General features: G+C 59.7%; 2 protein-coding genes across 9 annotated transcripts in view; one reads left to right on the plus strand and one right to left on the minus strand.

Moving 5' to 3' along the window:
- Positions 1–2,606: 2,606 nt before the first annotated feature.
- ATG4B (autophagy related 4B cysteine peptidase) lies at positions 2,607–23,814 on the minus strand. Of its 2 annotated transcripts, XM_060301551.2 has the most exons (14): positions 23,440–23,814; positions 14,927–15,028; positions 14,708–14,779; positions 13,026–13,124; positions 12,526–12,627; positions 12,120–12,272; positions 11,927–11,999; positions 9,704–9,783; positions 7,181–7,374; positions 6,613–6,691; positions 6,275–6,420; positions 5,044–5,100; positions 4,682–4,775; positions 2,607–3,782 (listed from the first exon to the last, which is right to left on the minus strand). In XM_060301551.2, exons 1-14 carry the CDS (start codon positions 23,447–23,449, stop codon positions 3,709–3,711), a joined length of 1,335 nt encoding a protein of 444 aa, XP_060157534.1. In that variant the 5' UTR covers positions 23,450–23,814; the 3' UTR covers positions 2,607–3,708. The 2 variants fall into 2 exon arrangements, with proteins under 2 accessions (XP_060157534.1, XP_069901970.1); XM_070045869.1 differs by lacking the exon at positions 12,120–12,272 and having other exon boundaries at positions 2,612–3,782; positions 23,440–23,554.
- A 206-nt stretch (positions 23,815–24,020) lies between these two features.
- THAP4 (THAP domain containing 4) overlaps positions 24,021–25,695 on the plus strand; it is a 43,703-nt gene continuing 42,028 nt past the window's right edge. For 5 of the 7 annotated variants that reach the window (XR_009564487.1, XR_009564484.1, XR_009564485.1 and 2 more), the window contains exon 1: positions 24,035–24,187. Coding sequence is in view for 3 of the 7 variants with exons in the window: in XM_060301549.1 (XP_060157532.1) it covers positions 24,111–24,187 (77 nt within the window). In the remaining 4 variants the exon portion in view is untranslated. Of the gene's footprint in view, positions 24,188–25,695 lie in introns of all 7 variants that reach the window. The other 2 variants (XM_060301548.1, XM_060301546.1) reach the window with 2 other exon arrangements.

The raw sequence follows: 25,695 nt of genomic DNA on the forward strand, positions 1-25,695 counted from the left end.
GGGGGGGGGCGAAGCGGGACCCCCCAGGGAGTGGCCTGCGGGGAAGCCTCTCCTGCCCTCACCTGTGCCCCGAAGATACTAATAAATTAGTTATTGTGTTTCGCTTACTGGAGTTTCACAATGACTGTGTCCAGGCAGTTCCATCAGGGTCGCTGACCTCCTCGTGGACGTCTTCAGACACCAGTAAAGATGAAATGAAAACAGCTGTGGGCAGCCCCGGGCCCAGCAGGCATCAGCCGTGCCTGGGCTCTGAGCGCCGGCCTGACCAGTCTGTGTCTGAGTGGCAGCGTCGCTATCTGAGCACGCCCAGTGCTCGCTTTGCTGTTCCCTCTGTTAAGGTCTGAAACGCAGGTGTGTAGTCCCTCCACCCTGTGAAGTTACTCCAGGATGCAGTGGCCCGGCAGTGGGCGGTGGGCAGAGCCCCCGTCTGCAAAGCACCACAGGTCTCAGCGCCCTTCTGTGCGTGCCAGGAGACCGGATTCCGAGCAGAAGAGGATGTGACAGTTTAAAGTGTCACAAGACAGTCTGACTAGGGCTTGGGAAAACCCGCATGTGGCCAAGCGGGTTCCAGCTCAGCAGTGGCGCCCGCTCCCCGCACCGGGCAGGGTCCCTTCTCATCCAGGTTGAATAGATGTGGCTGTCCATCCACAGGTGCTTGGCAGGTGGGGGCAGCCCAGCCCTCAAGGGAGGACAGGACACAAGCGCTGGGGGTGGCTGGAGCTGTGCACTCGGATGGCTGTGCTGTCAGTTCACAGCGGGTCCTGCCTGCTGATGACACCAGGCTGGCCTCGGGCGCCCGTCCGTCTGAAGGGCCTGGCTGTGTCCACCCCGACGTGCAGCATGCACTCGAGGTCAGAACTCGAGGCCCGTGACCCAGTGACAGAAACAGTTGGGAACCGCTCGCAGGGTCAGACCACTTGTTCTGCAGTCCCAAGGGTCACCCGCGGGCGTGGCCTGGCAACCCTCCCATCTACCTGCCTTTTGATCTTTCACATGACCAAGGCCACGTCCTAGGTGAAGAAAACGAAACGTGGGGCGGGGGTCTTGAGAGTACCGGGCCGTCAGGGAGGCTGCGTCGGCTGTGGGCCTGGGTGGGATGCCCGGAGCACGCTTGGGCGGGCCCCTGAGCGGGAGCTGGGCACCAGACGAGAGCTCTCTGTCCCAGGCCAGGAGCGGGGCCATGAAGGCCCCAGCGCAGACTCTCTCAGGGCTCGGCCGTGCAGGCGGGGGTGGGTGGGCAGGCCGGAGCCCAGGGGAGGAGAGGCCAGAGCTGAGTGGGGCCCACGGGCAGCTGGATGGTGTGAAGACAGAAATGGCCCCGGAGACCACAAAATTAACGGGCCGCTGAAACTTTCTTCAGTAAGCCCAGCACGGGTTTTAAAACATCTTGCCAGGGCCGCGGCAGCCGGCACCGCCGACGGGGCTGCGTGTCCTGAGGCGCCCTGACCCTCTGGCCTCCCCTAAAGAAGCCTGTTGGGCCCCGTGGCCGGCAGAATGACGGCCCCCAGAGACATCCTCGTCCTGACCCCCGGAACCTGTGAGTAGGGCGCCCACCTGGCCAAAGGAACCAGGAGGTGGGAGGCCACCCTGGAGAGCCCGGGAGGCGGGAGGGGCCTGGTCAGAGGGGACGATGCCAGCTCTGCGAGGGGGGTGGGAGTTGATCCAGGGGACGCGGGGGCTCCTAGGAGCCGGAAAGGACAGGTAGCCAGTTCCCTGGGACCCCAGGGGGACAGCCCCGTTGACCTCTGCCCGCCAGGGCCCTGAGAGGTAAGTGTTGTCTCGGGCTCCTGCGTGTGGAGGGCGTCACAGCTCAAGAAGCCAACGCGGCCATTTCTGGAGGCCAGGACTCAGGTTCTGAGCCATGGCGCTTCCTGCTCTCCTCTGGCCTTGGTCCCCTTGCACCCAAACTGGAGGGTGGGTGGGCAGGCGGAAGCGGTGAGCCGAGTGGGCCGGGGTCACTCCGACTGTCCCACCAGGACTTCCCGGGCAGGGCGAGAGGCCCTTGTTCACATCCTTGGTGACCCGCTCGGGGGTGACCGGCTGAGGCACGGGGCGCCTACAGGGACGCTGCCCAGGGAGCCAACACGCCACCCGGCACCGCAGTTGCTCCCTCCCCGTCTATGAAAGAAGAAGGGCGTCTTCCCAAAATCAGGCTCCCCTGCATTTTTTTTTTTTTTTTGCGGTACGCGGGCCTCTCACTGTTGTGGCCTCTCCCGTTGCGGAGCACAGGCTCCGGACGCGCAGGCTCAGCGGCCATGGCTCACGGGCCCAGCCGCTCCGCGGCATGTGGGATCTTCCCGGACCGGGGCACGAACCCATGTCCCCTGCATCGGCAGGCGGACTCTCCACCACTGCGCCACCAGGGAAGCCCCTCCCCTGCATTTTTTGCTTTCAACGCAAACCACACGAGTCAGAGAGAGTCGAGAATCAGTGTCGCGGAACCAGGTCCAAATAGGAGGTCTGGCAACAAACGAGCTCAGCGCGTCCATCCACCAAGTCCTTCCTCAGAACCCTCGTGAGCTTAGAAAACACTTGTTCTCATTCTTACCATGTCCAACTACAGCTCCGAAAATATCTCCGAGAAAATCAAGACACAGACGAACCTTGTTTTCTATTGAAACTGTTATTATTTGCCATTAAGAATCGCGCACTGTACGGCTAAGAGTGAGCGCTCCTCAGTAATCCTTTCCCGACACACGCGAGACACAGCCCCCGCTGCTCAGGGTGGCCCCCACCTCCGCCGTCCGTGCCGCCAGCAGGAGCTGCAGCGAGACCCCCGGCCCTGCCAGCAGCGGCGCAGCAGAAGGAATGGAAACCTTCCCACCCAACTCGACCTGATGGATGACGGGGGGATGAAGGGGAGAGAGAATGGGAGATGGAGGGAAGCACTCACGTCGGCAACACCTGGGGGGCCGGGATGCCCTCTGCTCGCTCGCTAGGCCGGCGAGGGCTCTGCAAGGAAGGCCCCCGGGGAGAAGGCTGCCACCTCCTGGGCTCCCAAACCCCCGCCTGCGCTCCCTGGTGGGACAAAAGCCACTGCGTGCGGCGGTGCCCGGGGCCCAGAACACAGGTTGAATGAAGGAGGCGGGTGCTGGCGTCCGTCCAGAAGGTCTCCAGCGGGCGCGAGGGGCAGAGGCACAAAGCTGAGGTTTGACCCTCCGGCCCCAAACCATCCGAAGCCTCGCTGACCGGGAGGCGGAAGAAGGCCCCGGGGATGCTGGAGCGACAGGCAAGCAGCAGCTCGGGGGCCCCACGGCCTCACCTGCGGCTCTGGCGGCGCGTCTGTCCCGGTGCCACCTGCATGGCGATGTCTTTGGGCCTCACCGCCCCCACCCCTTGCTCCTCTCCTCCCAATGCGAGGAGGCCCGGGCCGTGGTTCCTCGGCCCCTTCTCCCGCCGCGATGGCCCTGGAGGCCACGTCTTCGGAGCCTGGCTCAGGACACGCCCAACAGAAGCCATGTCCGTCACGAAACTTCAAACAGGACTTTAATTCCAAAGCGAACCCGGGCCTGGAGCCCAGGAGGAAGCGGGGCCGGGCAGGGCTGGCAGTGTGGCGGGAGAGCCCCTCGTGCGTGTCTGGCGCTTGGGTCTCCAGCGGCGCGGGCCTCTTTGTGGGCGGCAGGCGGGCGGGCGGCGGCAGGCGGGATGAGATGCGGCGGCCGAGCGCCCCTGCAGGGCCAGTGAGACCGTCCCCCAACTGCAGGATCCTCAAAGGGACAAGATTTCAAAGTCTTCATCTTCTGAGTCAAAGAATCTTTCCAGTCGCTCTACGTCAGAAGCATCTAGAAGGAACACGACAAAACCTCAGCAGGTGCCAGGCGTGGCTCAGCCTGGGGTGCGGGCCGAGGAACAAGGGCCCGTGTGAGCACACCCGCCCCACGAAGGAGCGGTCCTGCCCAGCGCCGGACCGGCCAGGGCGCGGAGGGAGGCCGGAGGGTGCCCGGACCACCCGGCTGAGGCGCCCTCCTCCCGGGCGGGGGGTCCGAGCAGGTGGGAGAGGGGTTCTGGCCCTGTGAGCACAGGGACAAGGGCCTGGGCGGGTGAGGGCATGTGCAGCTGGGGGCAGACACGCCCCTCACCAGAGCCCAGAGGGAAGCAACGGGGGCCAGGAGGGCAAGGGTCCCATCCCAGGAGGGGTGCCCGCCCCCTGCACCAGCCGGGTGTGGTGGGGCATCTGTCCTGAGTCTGGCGCTGGCACCCCGACCCCCGCGGTTCCCGTGAGGCGTGGTCTGTAGTCCTCCCCAGGGCAGTCCCTATGTGCTCAGGGCCCCCTGGTGGGTCCCCTTTCCCCACGTGCCACGTACTTGATGCACTCTGGGGGAGGCGCCCCCAAGCCCAGAGCCACCGGGCAGTGGGGACGGAGCCACCTATGCCACATCAGCACAGGAAGCCTGGCCTGGTCCGGCTGTCAGGACCAGGGGCCGCGGGAGGGCCCGGGCGGGCTGCGGGTGTGCTGCCCCAAGCGGGTGGGAGGAGGGAGGGCAGCACCAGCAGCGTCCCTGGTCCCACTCACGAGGGGCTGCCGAGGGGCCGCACAGCGTGAAAGGTCAAAGGTAACTGGGACGGGACCTGGGGAGGTGGAGGGCAGGGCAGAAGCATCACGCAGGCAGCACCCCCAGCCTCAAGGCAGGGGACGCCCCCGTCCCCACCTGAGACGGGGCCCTGGGGCATCCGGACTCACCTAAGGACAAGTTCAGGACGTCAGGACAGGCCAAGTGGGAAGGCTGCCGCTCCACCAGCTCAAACATTGGCAGCGCGCCTCCAAGGAGGGATAGCTGTCAGCAGGACACAGCGCGTCAGGGGCCCCGTGGGCGGAGGGAGGCGCCGTGCGCAGGCAGGAAGCCCGCCACCCCTCACCACCCAGACTCGGGACTGGAAATCCCAGTGAGCCTCCAGCAGAGTCTGGCCCCGCGCTTTGATCACAGCAAGGACGCACCTGGCGTCCAAGGACCAGGCAAGGCGCGCGAGACGCGGTGCAGCCGAGCACCGCGGAGCAGGGGAGGAAGGACCCTCAGACCCGCGCGGGGGCGGGGCCCCACCAACCTTTTTCACTTGCTGGCACCAGTCGTTAAAGTCGTCCTCGGTCCCACAGAAAAAGCCCTGAAACCAAAGCCAGCAGGAAGCGAGTGGCACACACGCCCCACCCGCCGGCCGCCGTGCGCGTCCTGGGCGTGGTGGCCACCGCACACCCGGCCCCCTTCGCCTCTCCAGCCCCTACGCCCCTCTGTGGGCTGCGTCCACAGCTCTACCCTCGCCCTGTGCCTGGACTGACCGGGGAGTGAGCCGGTCACAATGACAAGTCAGGGCAAAGCAGAGAGCGCGCCCCTCCCCGTGCCCCTGGGGCTGGGCCGCAAGCCTTAGTGGCCCACAGCATGCGGCACAAGGGGATAAGCGGACCCCTCCCGAGGGGACACCAGACATGCGGACCCCGTCCCCCTGGAGCTACCGTCTGCAGGGCTCCAGGGTTGGGATGAGCTACTGGGAATGCTCAACCCGCCACGTGGAGAAAAAGAAGCTGGGGAACCAGAGAGGCACTCGGGGCTCTTCTCAGGGCCCTGGTGTGAGAAGACGCGGGATGTGGCCGGAAGACGGAGGCCTGTTTCCCCGGAGCAGCCGTCCTCCGCGGCCATGAGAGCCAGGATGCGCGCTCCCACCTGACCTGATGTTCACGAGCTCACAGCGGGGGGGGGGGGGGGGCTCCTGTGACAGTGGAGCCCCCACGCGCCAGCCCGCCGCCACCGACCTCAGGGCGCGACCGAGACCCATGGGCGGTGCGTCTGGGGTCGTCCCTTCTCAGGACCGAGTGCCTCATCGTGTCCACAACTCAGTTAATCACTCCCCTAGGGGTGTTATGATTCCTATAGGTGTTTTTGGCCTCTTTCAAACCTATTTTGAGAACAACCAACAATTCCAGCCGTGTAATCAGAAGAGAGCAAGCGAGGAGGTTCATTCCTAGGGACCGCTGTGCAGACTGGGCTACTCTAAAGAGTGAAGACAGACCAAGAAGCCCCGCAGGGGTGCTGCAGGGCAGCGACGCGGGACACTCTCGCGCGCACACGCCTGCCTGGGCCGCACCTGAGGCTGCCGTCAGCCCTTCGTGCTCCTTTGAGTTCTAAGCCACGTGAGCATAATACTTATTCCAAAACGCTGAGATTACAGAAACGGGGATGCCTTCCTTCTCATCCTAAAGCAGCAGGACTGGGCACAAATGCCTCGGGACACCCGGGCACACGCGCGTGCAGCTGGCGACAGTGGGACCAAGCGGGGGACGCACCACGGCGATGGACGGGTCGAGCTCTGCGATGCTCATCCTGCTGGGCGGGTGCTGGCAGTGGAAGCTCTCGTCCGGGATCGGGCAGTGCTCAGAGGCCTGCAGGGCTGGCTGCGTGGTGTGAGGGTCCAGGTAGATGAGTTCCTCACCTGGGCGGGCAGCAGGCAGGTCAGCGGGAGGCCGACAGAGCTGCCTCACCACAGCCACCAGCGCCACGTGGCTGGACGGGAAAAGGGCACACGTCGCACCGGCCAGGTGGGGGCACACTGCCTGTCAAGTGGGGGGGGGGCTGCCCGAGAGACCACGCCCCTTCCTCCGACGTCACTGCAGACCCCACTCACCCACGTAGCCGATGAAGTAGCGGGCACTGTTGGGCTTCCCTCCGATCACGCCCAGGGACTGGGGCATCATGAAGCAGTGCTGCGGGGCGGAAGACAGGCCGGGCCACTGAGCGAGGGGCTTCCCGCTCCCCCTGCAGCGCCAGGTGCGGACAACCGCAGACGAAGACCAGACCCACAGGGTGCGGGTTCCGGACGCCGAGGCTGCAGGTCCTCAGGAAAGCCCCGGGCAGCCGGAAGGGACAAGGGGAGGCTGGGGAGGCGCAGACAGGGTCGGCCCAGCCTGCACACACGCCGGGCGGACAGGCGCAGGGAGTGGCCGGCGCACCGTGGGGGCGGGGGGTGGAGATGGAGACGGGAGGCCAGCAGCTCCACGTCAGCAAGAGGGGCAAGGGCTGCGGGAGGTGGCAGCAGGGACGAGTGAGCTGGCGGGGGCCGGGGGCCCGCAGGGCGGTCAGAGGGCTGGAACGGACAAGACGGAGACAGCTAGTGCTTTCGCGAGGACGCGGGGCCTCAGCCCCCCGGTGGGCAGGGAAGACAGGCGGGAGGGCACCGGCCAGCACAGACCCACCTTCAGGGTCTCCGCGTAGGCCGCATTGATGTCCGTGAGCCCCAGGCGCAGCGGGACCAGCAGCACCAGCGGTCTCCATGGTGACGGCCTGCTGGCGACCTCAGGGCCGGCCGGGAGCCCGTTACAGCGCGGCTCGGAACCTGCAGGAAGCGCTGCGGCCCCGGCACAAGGCAGGCTGCTCCCGCACAACCTTCCTGAAAAAGGGACACGTGCTTTTATGGGCTAAACGAAGTAGGCAGAAGTTCACCCAAGAGAAACAGTTACAGGATTTACACTGTTAACAGGAAACGAGTATAAAAAAGTCAAGTACTTGAAGTACACCTCAAACTTGGAAAATAAAGTATAACACTAACCCTGCTGCCGAGAGGAAAAAAAATAAATTTGCACATTTTCTATGCGTTTAACTTAAATTTTTTATTGTGAAATAAAGCATACACACAAAATAATGCAAGAAAACATTTACATGCATCTTAGAAGCAATAATAAGACAAGCACCACAGAGCCACCAGCCCGGTGGACGCAGCACTGACCCAGGGCCCCTCTGGTCCCCGCTCAGCAAGGACAGCAACGAGCGATAACTTTTCTCCTTCCTTATTCTTCTGTCTAAACACACTGGGTAATCCTTCAATAATCGGATTAACTACAGGGTTCAGTGGTAGGAGAGAGCCACTCCAGTACCCCAAGCACACCAGGCACCCCGTCCGTGGTTCCTAAACACCTTTCCCCACTAAAAGGAACCAGGGGGAAAATGTCTGATTCCAGGGATGAGGCAGGGAATGTACCAGGTGAGCCTGAGTCTAGTTAATGCCAGAAAGAGAACGCTGAACAACAAAAACGACAAAGAGGCAGTCGAATTTGGGACAAGGAATAAATAATGACCATAAGGGATAACACCTTGAATTAAAAACAGAATCCAGGAAGCTGCTGGCTCTAAAAACAGGTCTTCCAAATGTAAATAAGGCGAGGGCAGAGGGGAGAACAGAGGGCTCTTCCCAAGAAGAGCGCCAGCAGATAAACTGGAAGGGGTGCACGCACTAGAGACACCACCGTTTCAGACCCGACGTAGTACATCCTCAGTGCGTGTGATGTATCCCCGCCAGATCACTCGCGAGCCGCTAGGCACCAGGGGTGCGTCCTGAACAGGTGACCGAGGCAGCGCTACTGACAGGGAGCAAGCCGTTTCCGGGTCGCTCTACCGTGGACACCGCCACCAGGCACGCTCCTGGTCAACAGGCCCGATCCAAACCTAAACGGGCCTGTGTCACGAAGCCTCCACAAACTCCAGAAGGCCCAGGCACATACATCTCCTCCATCGGGCTGCTCCTGCGGTGTGTCCTTAAACACACCTGTGGCCTAGTGAGTGACGTGCTCCTGGATCTCCCAGCCGCTCCAGCAAAGTAACAGAGCCAAGGAGACGGGCGTGGGAACCTCCAACCCATAGCCAGTCTGTCGGAAGCACAGGTGACCACCTGCACTGGCCACTGGGGTCTTAAGTTGGGGGCGGGGGCCAGTCTGTGGGTCTGATGCCACCTCCAGGTGTGCAGACAGGGCCAGAACTGAGCTGAACTGCAGGATGCCCATTCATCTTCACTTTTTATGATCTGGTCACCAGTATTAAAGGTACGTGTTTTCTCCTGAGTTCAGTACACATCAGATTCTGATATGTAGTCTGTAAACTTGACTCTTTTTGACCCAAAAGCTAAAACAGAAGTTTGACATTTCTAGGTAGTAAGAGTTTGTCCTTTTTTCTATGTACTCTGCATTAGTTTATATAAATGTCCCATGGACATTTCTGAAAAGGTATGTTCTGCTACCAGAATCTAGGGTTTGACACATGTTCCGCTAAACGCTCTTACTGTATTATTCACATCCTTGTAACTTTATTTTTATATACTCGATCTGCCATACTGTCTCTCTTAATTTACTATAAGTTTTGCTTCGCTGATTCTGAGGCTCTTTTGTGATGAGAACATTTTCCTTGCTGACTAGATGGTCGCCACTAGCGCGGCCCCTCTGGTGTCTCTGGAACAAGCGCAGGGAAGCAGGACTGTCGTTGCTGAGCTCGGGGCTCACTGCATCCTCGCGTGGCCTGGCCCATACAAATGCCCTGTTAGTAAGGGGTGGGTTTCTGGCTGCACCAGGCCCCCATTTGTAGTTTTCTAGCCCCATTAGCATTGTCAACGTGTCTAAATTCTCTGCTTTCCCATCAGGAGACCTCATGAACCCAGGTACTCCTCAGAATTCTAAACACTTCCAGTAGCGCCTGGCATGGCCGGAAGACGAGATGGCCAGGGCCAGTGTGAATCGCCCTTCTTCATGGCGCATCAGGGCACACACAGGGCCTTGCAGTTGAACTCAGCACACAGGCGTCAATTATTTGTAACGAAGACGCAGAAGCAGCGTGGGCACCAAGTGGCCTTCCGCTCAGCCTGGCCGGCACCGCCCTCAAGGGCCCACGGGCCAGGCAGGGAAGCGAGCTGCCCTGGTCCCGTCTGCCACGACACCGCGCTCTGGCTCACTTACTGATGTCCTCCATCACCACCGTGTTGTCCATCGCTACGTGAACGGCCAGGGCGCTCCACGTGTCGAAGACGGCGAGCTTCCTACCAGAGAGGGCAGAACACACTGATGAGCCTTCACAGCTCGAAGACCTGTGGCCTCTGCCGGCCGCTTCTTCTCGCCCGGGCCCCACGCTTGCCACACCCAGCCGCCATCGTGCAGGGCAGGTCCTGTGCAGGAGCCTGCCAGGGTGCCACTTCCCGATCAGGCTGGACACGGGCAACAACCAGAATGTAAGCCCAGGTCTCGGACACTGCCCGAGGCAGGCCCAGCCCCGTTGTATCCCCCAGGGCCCCTGAGCCAACGGCCGGCTTGAGTTCTCACAGAGAACCTGCGGGTGACAGAGAGCCCAGCAGGGAGTCACCGTGCTGGGTGGGTCACTGTGGCCGAGGAATTACGGTTCTGAAAGAAGAGCAGATTCCGTGACCGAAGGCACGATGGGAAGGCCTCTGAGCTCACCTTAGGGGCTGTGCAGGGGCTCCCCAGGTGAGAGCGCACCCAGCGCACCTGGGGACACGGGTGGAGGGCGGAGGCCCCTGGTCTCCTGGTGGGAAGGCCAGAGCGGATGCCACCTGCAGGGCTCCACCGGCTACCTCCCTCCCCTCCCTCCCGGGCTCACCGAGGGCCAGGTGGGTCCCCGTGCTGAGAGACGCGGACACACAGGAAACCAAGTCCCAGGAGAGGCTGGCACTCCAGGGGAGCTAAGTGCCTGGGGAAAGCACAGAGCAGGGGCAGAGGGGAGGGCGCTCCTCTGACGCAGGCGCAGGGAGGCCTGGGTGGGAGAGGCCTCGGCGCAGAGGCCCGGGGAGCAACGCGGAAGGCCTTGGGGGGCGCTCCAGGCGAAGGGCACAGCACTGCAGGGGGAGGACAGGGCCGGCATGCTGGCCTTTGCCTGCCGCCCTCCCGGGAGCAGCGGGAAACCCCAGGACAGCTGAGAGAAGAGGAACAGATGGCCACCGTGTTTCTTGAGGATGTGACTCTGCTGCAGACTCTGCTGCAGTTTGGAGGGAGACGCCAGGATGGTAGAGAGAGAAGGCGGCGAGGGGGGGGCCAGGGGGGCAGAGAGCACTGCTCAGAGCTCGGGCACACGTGGGTGGGCTGTGCTCAGCTTTTGGCCTGAGCCCCTGGAAGGGTGGTGCTGCGTTCCTGTAGGAGCAGTGGGCTGCACTGGAGCAGAGGGCAGGGCCAGCTCTGGGTCTGGGCTATTAGGTCAACGTGCCCCTTGGGCATCTGAGGGGCACTGCCGAATAAGCGTCTGGTTGTGAGTCTGGAGTTGGGACAAATCAGGAGCTGCGCGTGCGCAAACAGGAGGTGAAAAGCCGCGACCAAAGGCGCGAGACAAGCCCGCAGGGCTCAGCAGTGCCGGCGACCAGATGGACAGAAGAGGACAGCTGAGCAGCCCAGGTTTCCAAGGAGCGCGGCAAGCACCCACACCGGGGGCTGCCTGTAGACAGCTGAGTAAGTCGGGGCTGAAACTCGGCCTTGGGACATGATGATGGAACTGACTGTGACCTCGACCGGGCTGCTTCAGGGCAGCGGGGCTGGGCCAGGACGCTAAAGGGCAGTGGGGGCTGGAAATCCCAGGGGCTGGGCAAGGAGACACAGACACAGTGGGCTTGGGGATCAGCTGGAAGCTGGACAGGAAGCGGAGCAAGTGTCCTAGACCCCAGGAACTGACCCCAGCAGCAGGTGAGGAGGCTCACGCTGGGCCCAGGGGCAAAGGGAGGCGCCCACGGGGACTCCTGCAGCGCGGGAGCAGGCGGCAGAGGCGCGAGGCGGACGCGCGGGGAGCCAAGGCTGAAGACAGTGGTCTCAAGGCAAGGGGATGGGCGGGAGCAGAGGCGGAGGCCCAAGGCGGCCACAGGCTGCCCGCCTGAGTGTCGTCACCCCACGACCACTTCCCACTTCCCAGGCCACCAGACACCATGGCACAGGAGAGGACGCGACACACAAGGAGCAAAGGCCCGATCCAGTGGCTGCATCTGGATGAAGGCATTCAGCCTCACTAGAAACGGAAATCCCAATTCGCGAGACCACCGGCACGGTCACCTCTGAGGACCCTCCTGAGGGTCCTGAAAAGAGGACGAGACCCCTTATTTCCTTCAGCAGCAAAGACTGAGGCAAGGCTGAGCACCCCAGGCACCCGTGCCACCCTGCAGGGGGGGCAGGAGCGCGCTCGGCACCTACTTGAGGACCTGGGCGACGGTGTTGGGCCCGTACCACTGGCCGATGGACTTGCCCTCGCCGACTCCCATTTGTGCTGCAGGAAACAGAGCCGGTCAGCGGCACACGTGCCCCGCCACCCCCACACCCCTCCCTGCGCCTCACAGAGGCCGATCCCAGCACGTGTGGCGTGAGGCGCGCGTCACAGGAAGCCTGCCTTGGGCACGAGCTCCTGACTGGCACCAGGACGCGTCCTCCCAAAGGGACAGACTCCTCCTCAAGATGTCCCCTCCCCACCGACCTGCACCGGGCAGCAGGACTGGGGACATGGCCCAGGCGAGCGAGTTCAGGGCTCTACCCGCACCTCCGTCTACAGGTGGAGACACGACGCTCAGAAGCTGGATTAAGACACAGGAGCGCCCGGACTGCCGGCCGGAGCCCGGGAGGACCAGCGTCCAAGGCCACCAAGTTGGTGTCCAGAGACGGGGCGCCTCAGAGCACTTCACCACTGGCCCAGGGCCGTCCCCACCCTGCTGGCCTGCGCCTCACAGCACGCCAGAGCTCTCGGGGACCCGACGCCGCAGCGTCCCGAGGCATGGGCCCGGCGCGCTGCCACCCCCCACCTATCTGGTGGATGGAGTAGCAGCTGTCCTTCCTGTCCAGGAACTCGTGCAGGACGCTGAAGTAGCTGTCCGGCTGCCTCGTCCGCCGCGTCCACCTCCAGTCTACGGAAGACACAGACGAAGTTCAGTCTCACCAAAATACAGGCAAGAAGGTTTCATTTCTCTAAGGCACTCAAGGCACTCGTGGTATCCAAACCTCTCGTGAACCTTTCTAAATTTAAGAACCGAGTTCTCCGGGATTTCAAATACACAGATGCCAACACATCAAGACAAATCCATACAGAAAGGAGAGAATGGCTCAGTAGTTTAAAAATAATTTCTACAAGACAAACGTTTATCAACATTTCTTTAAAGCCCCTTTCTCTAACCGACGAGAACCACTGGGTCGTCGCTGAAGGAAACCCCAAATCCTAAAGTGTCTCGTGGTGACCCACTCCCGCCGACCTGGCCCCACCACCCTCCTGGCTTCCTGCAGACGTGGCCGCCCCAGGCTGACTCACCTCGGCCCAGGTGCCGGCACACCAGGGCTTGGGCAAAGATCATCTGTCCACACCGTAGCATGCAGCCCCAGCCCGTGTCCGAGGTGGGGCCGGTGCCCCCTGCCGTGGAGGACAGAGAGAGAGAGGCACTCACCGTCAGACCGCGGCCAGGAGCCCACGCACGGGTCACCTCCGCGTCAGGCGACACATGCCACGTGAACCTGCTCACACCAAGGCTGCGTTTGCTGGGAAGTGAAACGTCCTAACAACCCCCTCAAAATGGGCCAAGACGTGAACAAGTCACAGAGAGAAAAGAATGTCTGGAAACATGGAAAGATGCTCAGCCTCATGAGTAACGCGGAAAACGCCGCCCACCGGCCAGGGCACAGGGAGACTCTGACGCTGGGCACCGCGGTACCAGGTGTGCGCAGGACAGGCCCTAAGATGACAGGAAACAGCGCTGAGACCACGCGGGCCACCGTGGGGGGCTGCATCCTTTGCCCGCCCCTCTGGCAGCCCCTCCCGCACACACGCGCAGGGGACAAGGCCCGCCTCCCGGGGCAGCGGTGGGACTGGGGGAGGCAGAGCCAGGTGTGCAGAAGCAGCCCCAGCCACCCACCCACGCCCCACACGGCTGGCTCCACGCGGCCAAGGCCGACACAGACCACACGGCCGGGAGAGCCACCGCGCTCCACCCGATGGCTTTTCCAAACGCAGGGCTGCCCTCCAGCCTGCCCTGCCCCTGTGGGTTCAGACACCTATGGGTTCAGGACGCTGTAGGTCAGGTGTCTGTCCTCCCGACCACACAGTGAGCCTCACAGGCCAGGCGACCCCACCCCTGACTCCAGGGCCAAGTAGGGGTGAAAGGAGAACTTTCGCTGGATGAACCAACATTTCCCGAGCATGTCTGACAAGCCCTGTCACTAGACACTAACCCTGGTGATGATGGCCACACCCCCTACCTTCCAGTGTTCCCAGACGTCGAGCTCTGGGGGACGGATGGAAGCACATCTAGCAGTGGGACCAATCAAGACAGGCCGCCAAGGCAGGGCCGCCTCCTGGTCCCAAACCTCGGCCTGGGGTTCTCTGACTGGCAGAGGCCAGGCGCGGAGCCAGGCCCCATCTGTCCACCTCCAGGGGTACCGCGAGGAGAATCACTTCAATGGAACATGCTTTCGTATCACGTGAAACACGTCACATCCACCTTCAGCTCCCACCACAACTAGGTGTGGGAGATACTAGAAAAGGCAACGGGTACGGAGCAAGGGCGTCCCAACATCCTGGACCAACAGCAAGAAGCACGCTGTACAGCTACGACGCAGGACAACACCAGATGCACAGGCACACGAGCCCCCCGGGAGCAGCAGGCTGCAGCGCGACCGTGACGTGCCACACCGCTTCCCGCCCCGTTCTGCTCTACGTTTCCAATGCCGGTCGTGACCCATTATCCAGATTTTAGGCCCCAGTAATAGAGTGTGGCTTACAGTCAGAAACAGCACTGCCTCAGCAGAATCGGGGCCCTGGGTTCGGAATCCAGCTCTGCCACCACCAGGCGCAAGACCTCAGCCGGTTTATTTAACGAGGGTTGCCTCAGGATGACACCAAGTGACAAGTACTTGACACACTGAAGTCAAAGCTAGAAACCTAAGTTTTCCTCTTGAATCACATGCGCTTCATCCCACGTTACAACAAACAGTACTCACCAATGGCCGGGAAGTTCTTCCTGTATGTAAACCAAAGTCTCGACGCCACATCGGCCAAGATCTCGTCCTTTTCTAGAGAGCGTTCGAGAGAAGAAACACACGCACAGCCGTCAGTTTCCAGGGCACATGCTACAGAGACAGCAGACAACTACCGCCACCAGACGGTCCTTTCTGCAGACTGAGCACGCAGAGCGCAGCAGGCTCCGGCAGGGCTGGTACCTGTGAAGATGCTGTACTTTCGACCCAGGATCCAAAGAGGCTCCGAGGTTTCGGGGAAATCTTCAAACTCAGCAAATCGGAGAGTGTCGTAGGTCAGAGTAGCTATGGAAAGCAAAGACACACTCTGATGACAGTTCTGTGATTTCATAAAACAACATCAGAGATAATTTATAGCATCTCCGTACAAAGAGCACACGTGGAATTCTGCATCTCAGTGCACCAGCCACACCACTACACTGAGAAATCAAACACTCGCGACCCGGCAGCGGCCCTGCACCCACTTCCTGAGCCTCTCAAATTCAAGACAGAGTCATTGTCTGGCAGACCCAAGGGTGAGAGACCAGCTGGGGGCCAGGCCCAGGGCACAGAAAGGAGGGGAAAAAAAGGCACCTGATTTAAGCCCTTAACTGGTTTAAATTTAACTCTAAAAAGACAAAAACACAAGAGGTCAAACCTTTATCTCTGTACACGAGGGCGGCCCCAGATGGCACAGAAGGTCGAGCAAGCCCTCCTGGCCGTCCCAGGGCTCCCAGGCCATCCCGACTTCTGGGTTAGGAGCCGTAATGCAGTGAGCAGCAGAGGGGCAGAGCACTACTCCTGGGAGGGACACTGACCTCCTGAAACTAGTGCAAAGCCCTTCAAGGTCCCGGGTGCCGCGAGGCCTGGAACCTGGGGGGCGCACCCCGACTTCCTAAGGAGGTGCCGTGCATGCAGCAGCGTCCACCTGCTGTGTCTCCAAGGCCTGAGCGCCTCCTCTGTGAGCACCCCCTTCCGTGTGGCTTCCACAAAGAAGCTCGAGAGGCCGTGTCCCTACCGCCCTGGAGCTCCGGCAGAGGACACCCTCCCTCTGCACACGGCCCCGGAGGCGACAGAGCTCAGCCACTGCCCGCGAGGTGAGGGGCACACAGTGTGTCCCAGGTACCCCATCTCCCCAGCTGCTGCCTCACCAGCTCCACAGTGCTCTCTTACCCTTCACCTGCACTCAACTCTTTGGAAAATCAAAGATATTAAATGCGTTTCCCCCACACCGGAGTTTATTTTTCAACAGCCCTACCTTTCGGTAAAAATGACATGCTATTTATAAAAAAAAAATAAAAACCCCGAAGACTACAAAATGTAAAAAATCACCCTCAGCTTCGTGCCCAGCACTGACTCTCCTTCCAGAAGCCTGTATGTGTAGATCCATAAATGAAGCCACGCCGCACCTGTGGTTTCTTCATCCTTTTCCACGTGGTGGTCGCAGCACCCCACCCAGATGTCTCAGGGCCTCACAGTGTCTTGCTGCACGCACATCCCTGCCAGTCCACATCCCACAACCTCCCAGCTCCGGCCTTCACAGGCTGGAGGTTCCCGAGCAGGCACTTAGCCTCTTGGTGTGGAAAGCCCCTCACCCATAAAACGGAACATATAACAGGATGCCCGGCAGCGCAGCGCTGAAGTGTCCCTGAAACCCTTCCCATGAGGGGCTCACGAGGAGGCTGGCAGACAAAAGGCTCCAAGATCAGCTGGTGTCACTAACGTCAAGGACGAAGACAAGCAATTCTACTACATCCAAAAGGATTAACTGGATGCACAGCAAATTCACAGTCACAGGGCTGGGATAGCAGCGCTCACTGAACGAACAAATCTGCTTCAACAGAAGGCCCTGTGTTCACCGCTTCAAGAATGCTCAAACTGGGACTTCCCTGGTGTCCAGTGGTTAAGAATACGCCTTCCAATACAGTGGACGCAGGTTCGATCCCTGGTCGGGGTACTAAGATGCCATATGCCGCGGGGCAACTAAGCCCGCACACTGCAACTACTGAGCCCTCGAGCCGCAACGAAAGATTCCCCATACCGCAACTAAGACCTGACGCAGCCAAAAATAATTATTTTTTTTAAAAAAAGGGATCCTCCCCCTTGCAAAAAGAAAAAAAAAAATAGAATTCTCGAACGTTGGGAACCCAGACCCAGCTCTGCCTTTTTTCTTTTCACCTGAAATCCTACAGGGTCAGAGGAGTCCTGTGCTTCCAGAGCAAGCTCTGCTGCCCAGAGGGCTGGGTGCAAGGCAGGGAACATGTCTTTCCAGACATTCTTTTCTCTCTGATGTGTCTGCTTGTCCACACCTCTCCAGACGATGTCAGCCAGGCCGCTTTGGGATCAGGGGTAAATAATTTAATGTCCAAGTTTCTCTCTCCCCTTTTTTACATAAGATTACTTGTTTCTGCAGGTGATTATAAAAACCGAGTTGAGATGAGTTAAAGTTCTACCTTTTCAAGGAGCTGAAAACATCATGTGTCTCTGCTGCCCCTCGAAAGCCACCCCACATCTTCAGAAAGCACGGCCTTCTCTGACCTCGAGGCTTAAACGATACGTACGCTCAAAACCCACAAAGATGACTCCAAGAAAAAAGCACGCAAACAAGACCTGATTTCAACTGACAGCGCTGTGGGACTGTACCTCTCACCCTGCTGGACCGAGACCCCAGGAGACTGCAGCCTTGAACTGAAGGCAGACATGCCTTCTAAACGCTGGAGGCTCTGAGCGACAGAGGGACGCGGCACACATCAAAGGACTGTTGAGACACTCCTGAGACACCTAGCTTCCCACAGTGAGAAAACTACCACCACGAGGGAGACAAGCAGATAAGGAAGAGAAGGAAACAAGGTTCGTTCTGAAAGCCAGGTGACGACGGCCGGCCGCCCTGCAGTGGAGGGGATTTTTCATCTCCAAAGACACCACATGCAAAGCAGGCACATCTCTCAGGGTAATGAGCCAACTTTATAGGCAACAAAGCCAACTTCAGAGGGAAGGTAGTAACAGGTGTCCTACCTATCAAGTTAGAACACATCACCGAGCTTCCTGCTGTAACTGACAGAATGATGGCTGTGCAGTCTCAGCCTTTAGAGTCCTCACTGCGTGAGGCACCTGAAGGGAAAAAATGGGCAAGGTGGCAGCCGCAGGGCCCGGCAGCTCAGGTGCAGCCGGGAGGTGACAATGCAGGTGGTCCCCACGTCCCCTGGGCCCACACCTCCCTGTTCCTCCTGATGGCAGGACCACCCGAGTCCTGCCCCCTGTTGGGTGCGGGTCACACCTGCCTCTTGAACCAGCCGCGGACACCCCGCAGGCCCTGCTCCCCTCTCCGGGCCACACGGGGCCCCGGGCAGAGCATCCGGTCAGCGCGCGGGGCCAGAAGTCCGTCACTCCCCCCGTGGGGACCCTCCGCGCCTGTTTCCTCGCTGGTAAAGCAGGAGTGCTGCTGCTTTCCTCGAGGCTCATGGGAGGAAGAAACACGTCAACACACAAGAAGAGCTCTGATCCTCACTGGGTGGCGATGGGCAGCGCACGCGGGGCATCGCTGAAGCGGGTAGGAGACCTCGTCTCCAAGGCCCGCGACCACAGGGAGGTGCAACACCCGGGACGACGTCCACCGCCCGAGTGACTTTACCAGACCCGGACCCGGTAACGGAGCCCGCTCGCAAGGGCAGGGCCGCCGGCCACTTCCCGGGCTGCTTCACTGTCCTCAGGCTTCCACCCCGGAAAGCAGCACAGAGACGGACCTGCGGCGGCTTCAACCAGAAGAGCGGCGAGCGGAGGGCCTCTCGTCCCCGGGCCGCTGTTAGAAAGTCCCCGCGGGCCTGCGCAGAGGACGGGACCAACCCTCCCTCCTGACACCCACCCGCGAGGCCACGGGCCGGGGCACCTGGACCGGACCCCCAGCTCCCTGACCTTCGGCTCAGCCTGTGTAACGGAGAAATGAAAGACTTTTCCGAATTCCATTCACCTCCAGTGTTCAACTTCCTAATTTGTATTAAGATTTGATTTTGGAGACAGAGAATCCACACGCTAGCTGTATGACACCCGACTCAAATCTCTAAGCCTCAGTTTCCTCACCCACGAAATGGGGAGAAGCTGCCAGCTCTGCCCAGTGGGCTGAGAACACAGGACGGGTTCCAGCACCGTGGGCAACCCCCAGCCATGGCTCTGAGCACCTCCTGTGCCTCTTCCTCGTGTGATCTCAGACCTCATTACTTACAAGAGGAAACTAAATTCCCCCTTCCCTGAACCAAACAACACTTTTGTTTTATCATCGGTATTAATTTAGCCATAAATATGTATTCATGTTTGTGCAGAACAGAAAACATTACAGAACACCAGTCCAGAAAAGACTCCAGCAGAAAAACTAATACTTTTCCCTTTTAAAACTAAAGTTCACGATCACTGAGCTTCACAGAGGCCGACCAACATGAGGAGCCCACCCTCGAAGGTTCCTCATCGACTGTTCTCAGACTGACCAGCTCCACTGGGGACTGAGGCCAGCAGCCTCCGCACTCCGCCCAGAGGGCTACCTCGTCTCACACCACAGCCCTGTGATAACCTCAGCACCTTCACATCCGACATCATTTCATTTGAAGTTCACACATCTCCTGAGTTAAAAGGAGCCCAACTTCCCAAAGAAGTCCAGTCTCCAGATGCCCAGATAATGATTTTAATTTTTTTAAATCTTTTTTTAAATTTTTTTTGTTATTAATTAATTAATTTGGGGCCGCGTTGGGTCTTTGTTGCTGCACACAGACTTTCTCTAGTTGCGGCGAGCTGGGGCTACTCTTCATTGCAGTACACGGGCTTCTCATTACGGTGGCTTCTCTTGTTGCAGAGGACGGGCTCTAGACGCGCGGGCTCAGTAGTTGTAGCTCAGTAGTTGTGGCGCATGGGCTTAGTTGCTCTGCGGCATGTGGGATCTTCCCGGACCAGGGCTTGAACCCGTGTCCCCTGCACTGGCAGGCGGATTCTTAACCACTGTGCCACCAGGGAAGTCCCATGATTTTAATTTGAAATAAGATGACACACAGAAGCAAGACAGGCACCATCCACCTTGAGAAAGAAGCCTTTTAGAAACACCTTTCCCACCTGGTCACCTGGGTCCCAAATGCCTGATTTTCCACCTCTTCCTCCCTAGGGTGTCCCTGATCACACCCAGAAGAGGAAGTGGAAAGCCTTTTAACCGAATGGCAATTCCATTTTTAAAATGTTTCAATTTAATGTTATTAATATGATAGAAAATAGCAAACTGTGCTCCATAAATGTAACCACATGACAGTCCCAATTACATAACTCATCCAGGGAGAACGACAAAAATCATGCACCATTACTTTTCCTTTAGAGCTAAGTGTAATGTACCACATTTCAAAGACATTTCCTCAAAATGCTTATGCTTCTGAAAGATTATACTCCGTAAATACATATATTATATATGCTTTATGAATAAAATTAGAACAAGGAATCTTCCTTTCCTTCAGAAAATGCTTATGTTTAAGATAACAGGTTTGCAAATAGTTTTTTCAAATCCCAAATAGTTTATATGAAAACGCTGGTGGTTCAGTTCCGAATGAAAAAAGGAAGGAAGGGAAGGAGAATGGAAGGGAAGAAAAGCTGGAACTTCAGCGGCATGAGAATACTGCACACGCCGCTTCAGTGGCCACGCTGGACAGAGCGTCCACAGCGAGCCCTGCTGCCCTGCAGTGAGCTGCCCTCCTCATCAGCCACACTTGACGCCAACACACTGCATTTCCGTTACACACAGACTCTGCAGCCCAGGAACGTCTACAGGACAGGGATGTGTGCGTTAACACCAATTCAAGTTCTGCTTCTTCGATGGCCAGCCACATACCAGACACAATGTAAAGTACCAGAGATGAAGCACAAGACACCGGCTCTGTCCTCAAGGAACGGACAGCGTGTTGATTTAAGTGCCAACTGGAGCGGGTTTTTTTTGGCTGCGTTGGGTCTTCGTTGCTGCGCGCGGGCCTTCTCTAGTTGTGACAAGCAGGGGTTGCTCTTCGTTGTGGTACGCGGGCTTCTCATTGCGGTCGCATCTCTTGTTGCGGAGCACGGGCTCTAGGCGTGCAGGCTCAGTAGTTGTGGCGCACAGGCTTCGTTGCTCCGCAGCATGTGGGATCTTCCTGGACCAGGGCTCAAACCTGTGTCCCCTGCGTTGGCAGGCGGATTCCCAACCACTGCACCACCGGGGAAGCCCCTCGGGCGTGTTTGAATGAACAGTGCTTGGGGCCTGCCTGCCACATTCAGACCTCTACACAGCAGCCCCAGGGCCCCATCCCCAGCTCTGTCTCTCTCCTCCCACACTCAGACCCTCAGTGACCTCGTCCAAAGTGGCCCCCCGCACAGTTCTACCTCCAGCCCCGCCCTCCTCCCTCAGCTCCAGGCCTGCAGACCCAAGGCTCTCTGGACGTCACAACATGGACATCTTGCAGGTACCTCATGGTCACCATGTACAAGACCAAACTCCTAACAGCTCCCCACCAAGCGGGATCTCCCCACGTCTCCCCACCTGAGTGTCTCAGCTCAAGCCATAACCTCACCATCTCCAGCCCCTCCCTCTCCACCCTGCCCTCGCCACGTCCCACTGGTACAGTCCCACTGTCTCAACCTGCAGCGGCAGCCAGAGGTCAACGCCCTCTCCCCACGCTGACCGAGGCCTCCAAGGGTTCGTGCGCGGCGTACTGCAACAGCCTCCTAACTGGTCTCCTGGCCTCGCTGCTGCCTATCTGCAGGAGGGCAGCCCGAGCAAGTCGCGTTACTCCTCCTCTCAAAGTCTCCGAAGTATCTTCTGCCCGCTCGGACGCCCTCACCACGATCCAACAAGGCCTCACCTGGGCCGCATCACTGCTCCGTCTTCAGCTCTCTCACCCCCACCCACTGTACCCTGGCCTCACTGGCCACTGGATGCTCCCGGAGCAGGACGCCTGCCCTCCCCCAGCACTGCTTCTGAGTCCTGGTCAAAAGTTACCTCTGTGGTGAGACCTTTCTGGGCCATCCTGGAGACTCCAAACCCCTCCTGTTTGACCCACGTCACCCGCCCACGAGCCACACCGTGGGTGTCGTGTCTAGCATGTCAGCCAGCACACGGTTTTTATCTATTTTGTTCACTTCTCTAGCCCCAGGGTCTAGAACAATGCCAGACACAAACCCACACTCAGTAATAAGTATAGTTATTGAACGGATGACTATAAAAACAACCAGGAACTGCATAACATCTGGCAAGGAAGGCAGAATCTGTAAGGACTCCAGGGATGAGGGGAGGCTGGACCATTAATCATCCTAAAAGGTGGTACAGCACCACAGCAGAAAGAAAACTCTCCACAACACCCTACAAATGTCATATACGTTTTTATTAGCATCAAGAGAGGCCTTCAAACGTGAACAGCTTTTCTGCTTTGAAGCAGTGATCTGTGTCCCATGAGGTATCGCCATGTGGCTACTCAACTTTAACGTGATGGTTTTCACGTTTAACGTAAAACGACCATCACAAAACTGTTTCTTCCACCCTAACTGAGTCTCCCAGTGAATGCTCTTAGGCACCCAAGCAGTCATAACCTAAAAGAAAGTAGATGACTAAATAATTCTATTCCTTCCCCGACCCCGGGCCTAGTACTTTTTCTGTTTTGAAAAACTTCACAATACTTCTGGTTAACATCATGTTTCGGGAGTCATGGCTACCATTCTGTCCTACTACCTTGTGACTTAAGTGACAAGATGCCACAAGTCACTGAAATATTGGCCATACAGGTCTATATTACAGTTTCCAAACTGAGAATTCACTAAATTTACACTGCAGCTACCAGGAAAAAAAAAATGAGGCAAAAACAATGCCATACAGAATGATAGGTGGAATTAAACCAGAAGAAAGTTTTTACAGATGTGGGGATACTTGAATACAAATCACTCCCTACAAGTTATAAAAGAACTAAAACTGCTGTGGGATGAAAAAGAGGGCCTTTCAAGGTGTAAGAATGCTTTCAAGGATACTGGACAAATATCCAAAATAGCGTGCCAGCAAAAATTAAACAATTCTCCCCCCTGGAGCAGAAACATGATGAAACAGAGCACAACAGCACATCCACAGATGTACACATACGTACGTATACGCACACACCCTCCCACCCCAGCCCCCACACACTTTGTGTTAGAGAATTAAGACATGATGAGATGGATTCAGTCCGTCTTTTCAGTCACGGAAAACGCTTAGATCACCTACTGGTTACTGAATTTGAAAAAAAAAAAATGCGTATGGTTTGAGTGGTGGAGTATGTTGCTCGCCTCCAGCCCACCCCCGTAACTTTATAAGAGTGAAAGTTTCCCCTTCGTAACTCCTAGCGAACGGACAAAAGCTTCCCCACCGCAGTGTCATGGACCGGCTCCGCCCGGCCTCCAGCACCGCTCGGCGTCCCCACCCGCCGTCCCGGACGCCGCGCTGCCCCGATCGTCCGAGCCGGCCGCGGGCCCGGGGGACCGGCCGCCGGGGCGCTGTGGGCGGCCCGGAAAAGCGAGAGACACGCAAACGGGGCTGTCAGACCCGCGCCGGCCTCCCGCGGACGCCGCCCGCGCCCCGCTCCGCCCCAGGGCCCCGCTCCGCCCCGCGCCCAGGCCGCGCCGGCGAAGCCCCGGCCCAGACCTCGGCGCCAAGCGGCCCGGCGAGCGCCGCCCCGGTCCCCCCGCGCCCCGCCGACCCTCACCTGCGTCCATCTTCCCTCCAGAGCCGCCGACTGAGCCCGGCGTCGCTCCGACGGTTCCGCAGAGAGACGCGACGGGCCGCCGCCGTGGCCAATCCGGGCCGAACGGGTGCGGGCGCGGGCGGGGCCGGAAGTACGCGACGGAAGTGCGCCGCCGCCATCTTGGCGTACGGCTGACCCAGCGCGGAGGTCCGGGCCCGCGCGCTCGGCTCCACGGCGGCCTGCGTCGTGCTTCCGGGAATCCCAGCAGCGACCCACCGGGGCAGCGGAAGCAGGCGCGAGCGGGCAGCAGGGCACCGGGGCGGGCTCGTGAGCCCGTCGGGCGCTCAGGCCCGCCGGCGCGGCCATCTTGCCGTACGGATGCCCCCCATGCGCCATGTCGCCGCAGGGCGATGCCGGCCCGGGGCGCCCCCGCCCACCCTAGACGCCGCGAGCCACGGGCTGCGCCCCGCCAGGTGCCGGGTATCCAGGGCGCGCCGAGGACCGGGCCTGGCGGCCGGGCGGCGGGCGGCCGGGCGCCGCCATCTTGCCGTACGGCGGGAGCCGCGGGGCTGGCTCCCACGTCCCGCAGCCGTGTCGCCGCGCGCCCTCCCCTCGGGGCGGTCCCGCCCGGGGCTCGGCGCGGCGAGACGAGGGCCGGAGCCAGGCGGCGGCGCGGCGGCCCGAGGCCCGAGATGGTGATCTGCTGCGCGGCCGCGAACTGCTCCAACCGGCAGGGCAAGGGGGAAAAGCGCGCCGTCTCCTTCCACAGGTAACCGAGCCCCGCCCGCCGCCGCCGGCCCGCCGCCCGCGCGGCCCGTGGGCCACGCCCCCGCCCGGCCCGGCTCGGCCCGGCCCGGCCCGGCCGCGCGGGGAGACTGAGGCCGCGCGGCCCTGTCGGACGCGGGGTCGCTCAGGGCGCGGGCCCCGGGCCGGTCCCGCGAGTGAGTCAGCGCGGCGCTGTGTGACCTTGGCCCGGCCGGCGTCTCTGGGCCGGGCGCCTCGGGCCACCGCGGCTGGCGGCTTCCATCCGCGGCCACCCGACCCCTGCGACCCTCGGCCGCCGGTGCGCTCCCCATGCCCACTCGGAGGCCGCCCGGCGCCCACGCCGTGGCCTCGGCAGCCTCTCCACCACCCCGTGGCCACCCTGCGCCCCATGGGTTCGGGTTGGCGCCGCCAGCCTCCAGAAACGGTGTGTTCTGGAAACACGCTTCTTTCGGTCGGTTGTCGTCTTGCGTTTGCTGTGACTTTTCTGCTTTTTTCGTCACGGGGGAGCTCGTCTTGATCTCTGCGATCAAGGATGTGGCCGAGCAAATGCGCCTCGTGGATTAACACGCGCTCCAGACGCTGTGTCCTAGAAGGGGCCTCGCGGTTGGCCTCGGGGAAGGTAGCCCTGCCGCGCGGAGGTGAGTCCCGGGAGGTCCCTGACAGCATCCAGCGTGGGGCCGGCCCAGCCCGCTCCTCGCCGGGGCTTAGCTGCGAGTCGTGGAGGGCTCTGTTCCGTGGGCGCCCACTGAAACCGGCCCGAGGCAGGACAGGGGCTGGCCTTCTCTCTGGCCTGGCCTGCTTCGTGAAGGCTCTGGAATTCAGCTTCTTACGGCGAGTCCTTTTCTACAACCTCCACGCTGGAGGTACCAGAACAGTGAGCAGAAGGAACTTCACCTTAGAAATCTCCTCCCGGATACTTTTCTGTTTTCCTTTTGATATTGCAGGATGGTGTTCAAGTTTTGCAAACCTGGAGGACATTTGTCCTGTAGTCTTACTGGAAGTTCATGGTGGGTTGCGCTAAGTCTTAGGTCGTTGCAACCTATCAGGATAGTAACAGCAGGTCGTTTCAGCGGTCAGCCAGCATGCTTACTTGAGTTTCCTTCAGAGCCCTTAGTTTTGTGACTGTATTTGAAAACGGAGGCAAAGCATTGCAGAGGAGGCTGCTCTTGGCATTCATAATGGCCGAGGACGTGGGAACTGGGGGGTGGGGGGAGCTTCGGGTAATGGGCTCCCAAAGCAGTGAGGAAATTTAGAGGATCATGCTGCTTGGAGCTTCATGAGGAGTTGGTGTCCCCATGGTCCTGGTCCCCAGCAGCGTCAGGTGGGTTAGGTGACCTCAGGTGCAGCAGAACAGCCCTCTGGAATGGCCGCTCTACTCCCACCCTCGTATGTGTAGTTTCACCAGAGTTTTCTAAGTAGACATCTTGACTGAATGAGAAAAAAATGATCATTAAGTGTCTTTTTCAGTGTTTGCCAGGGACTGGTTGCTTTTCAAAGGGAGCCGCAGAGCCA

Source organism: Globicephala melas, chromosome 7, assembly GCF_963455315.2.
Source record: "Globicephala melas chromosome 7, mGloMel1.2, whole genome shotgun sequence".
Lineage (NCBI taxonomy): Eukaryota > Metazoa > Chordata > Mammalia > Artiodactyla > Delphinidae > Globicephala > Globicephala melas.

Coding starts and splice junctions, on each gene's coding strand:
- ATG4B (XM_060301551.2), bottom strand. Junction 12,000..12,119: donor GTCAGGAGCTCGTGCCCAAG/GCAGGCTTCCTG, acceptor TGTTTCCTGCAG/CACAAATGGGAGTCGGCGAG. Junction 4,776..5,043: donor GGTGCCAGCAAGTGAAAAAG/GTTGGTGGGGCC, acceptor TCCTGCTGACAG/CTATCCCTCCTTGGAGGCGC.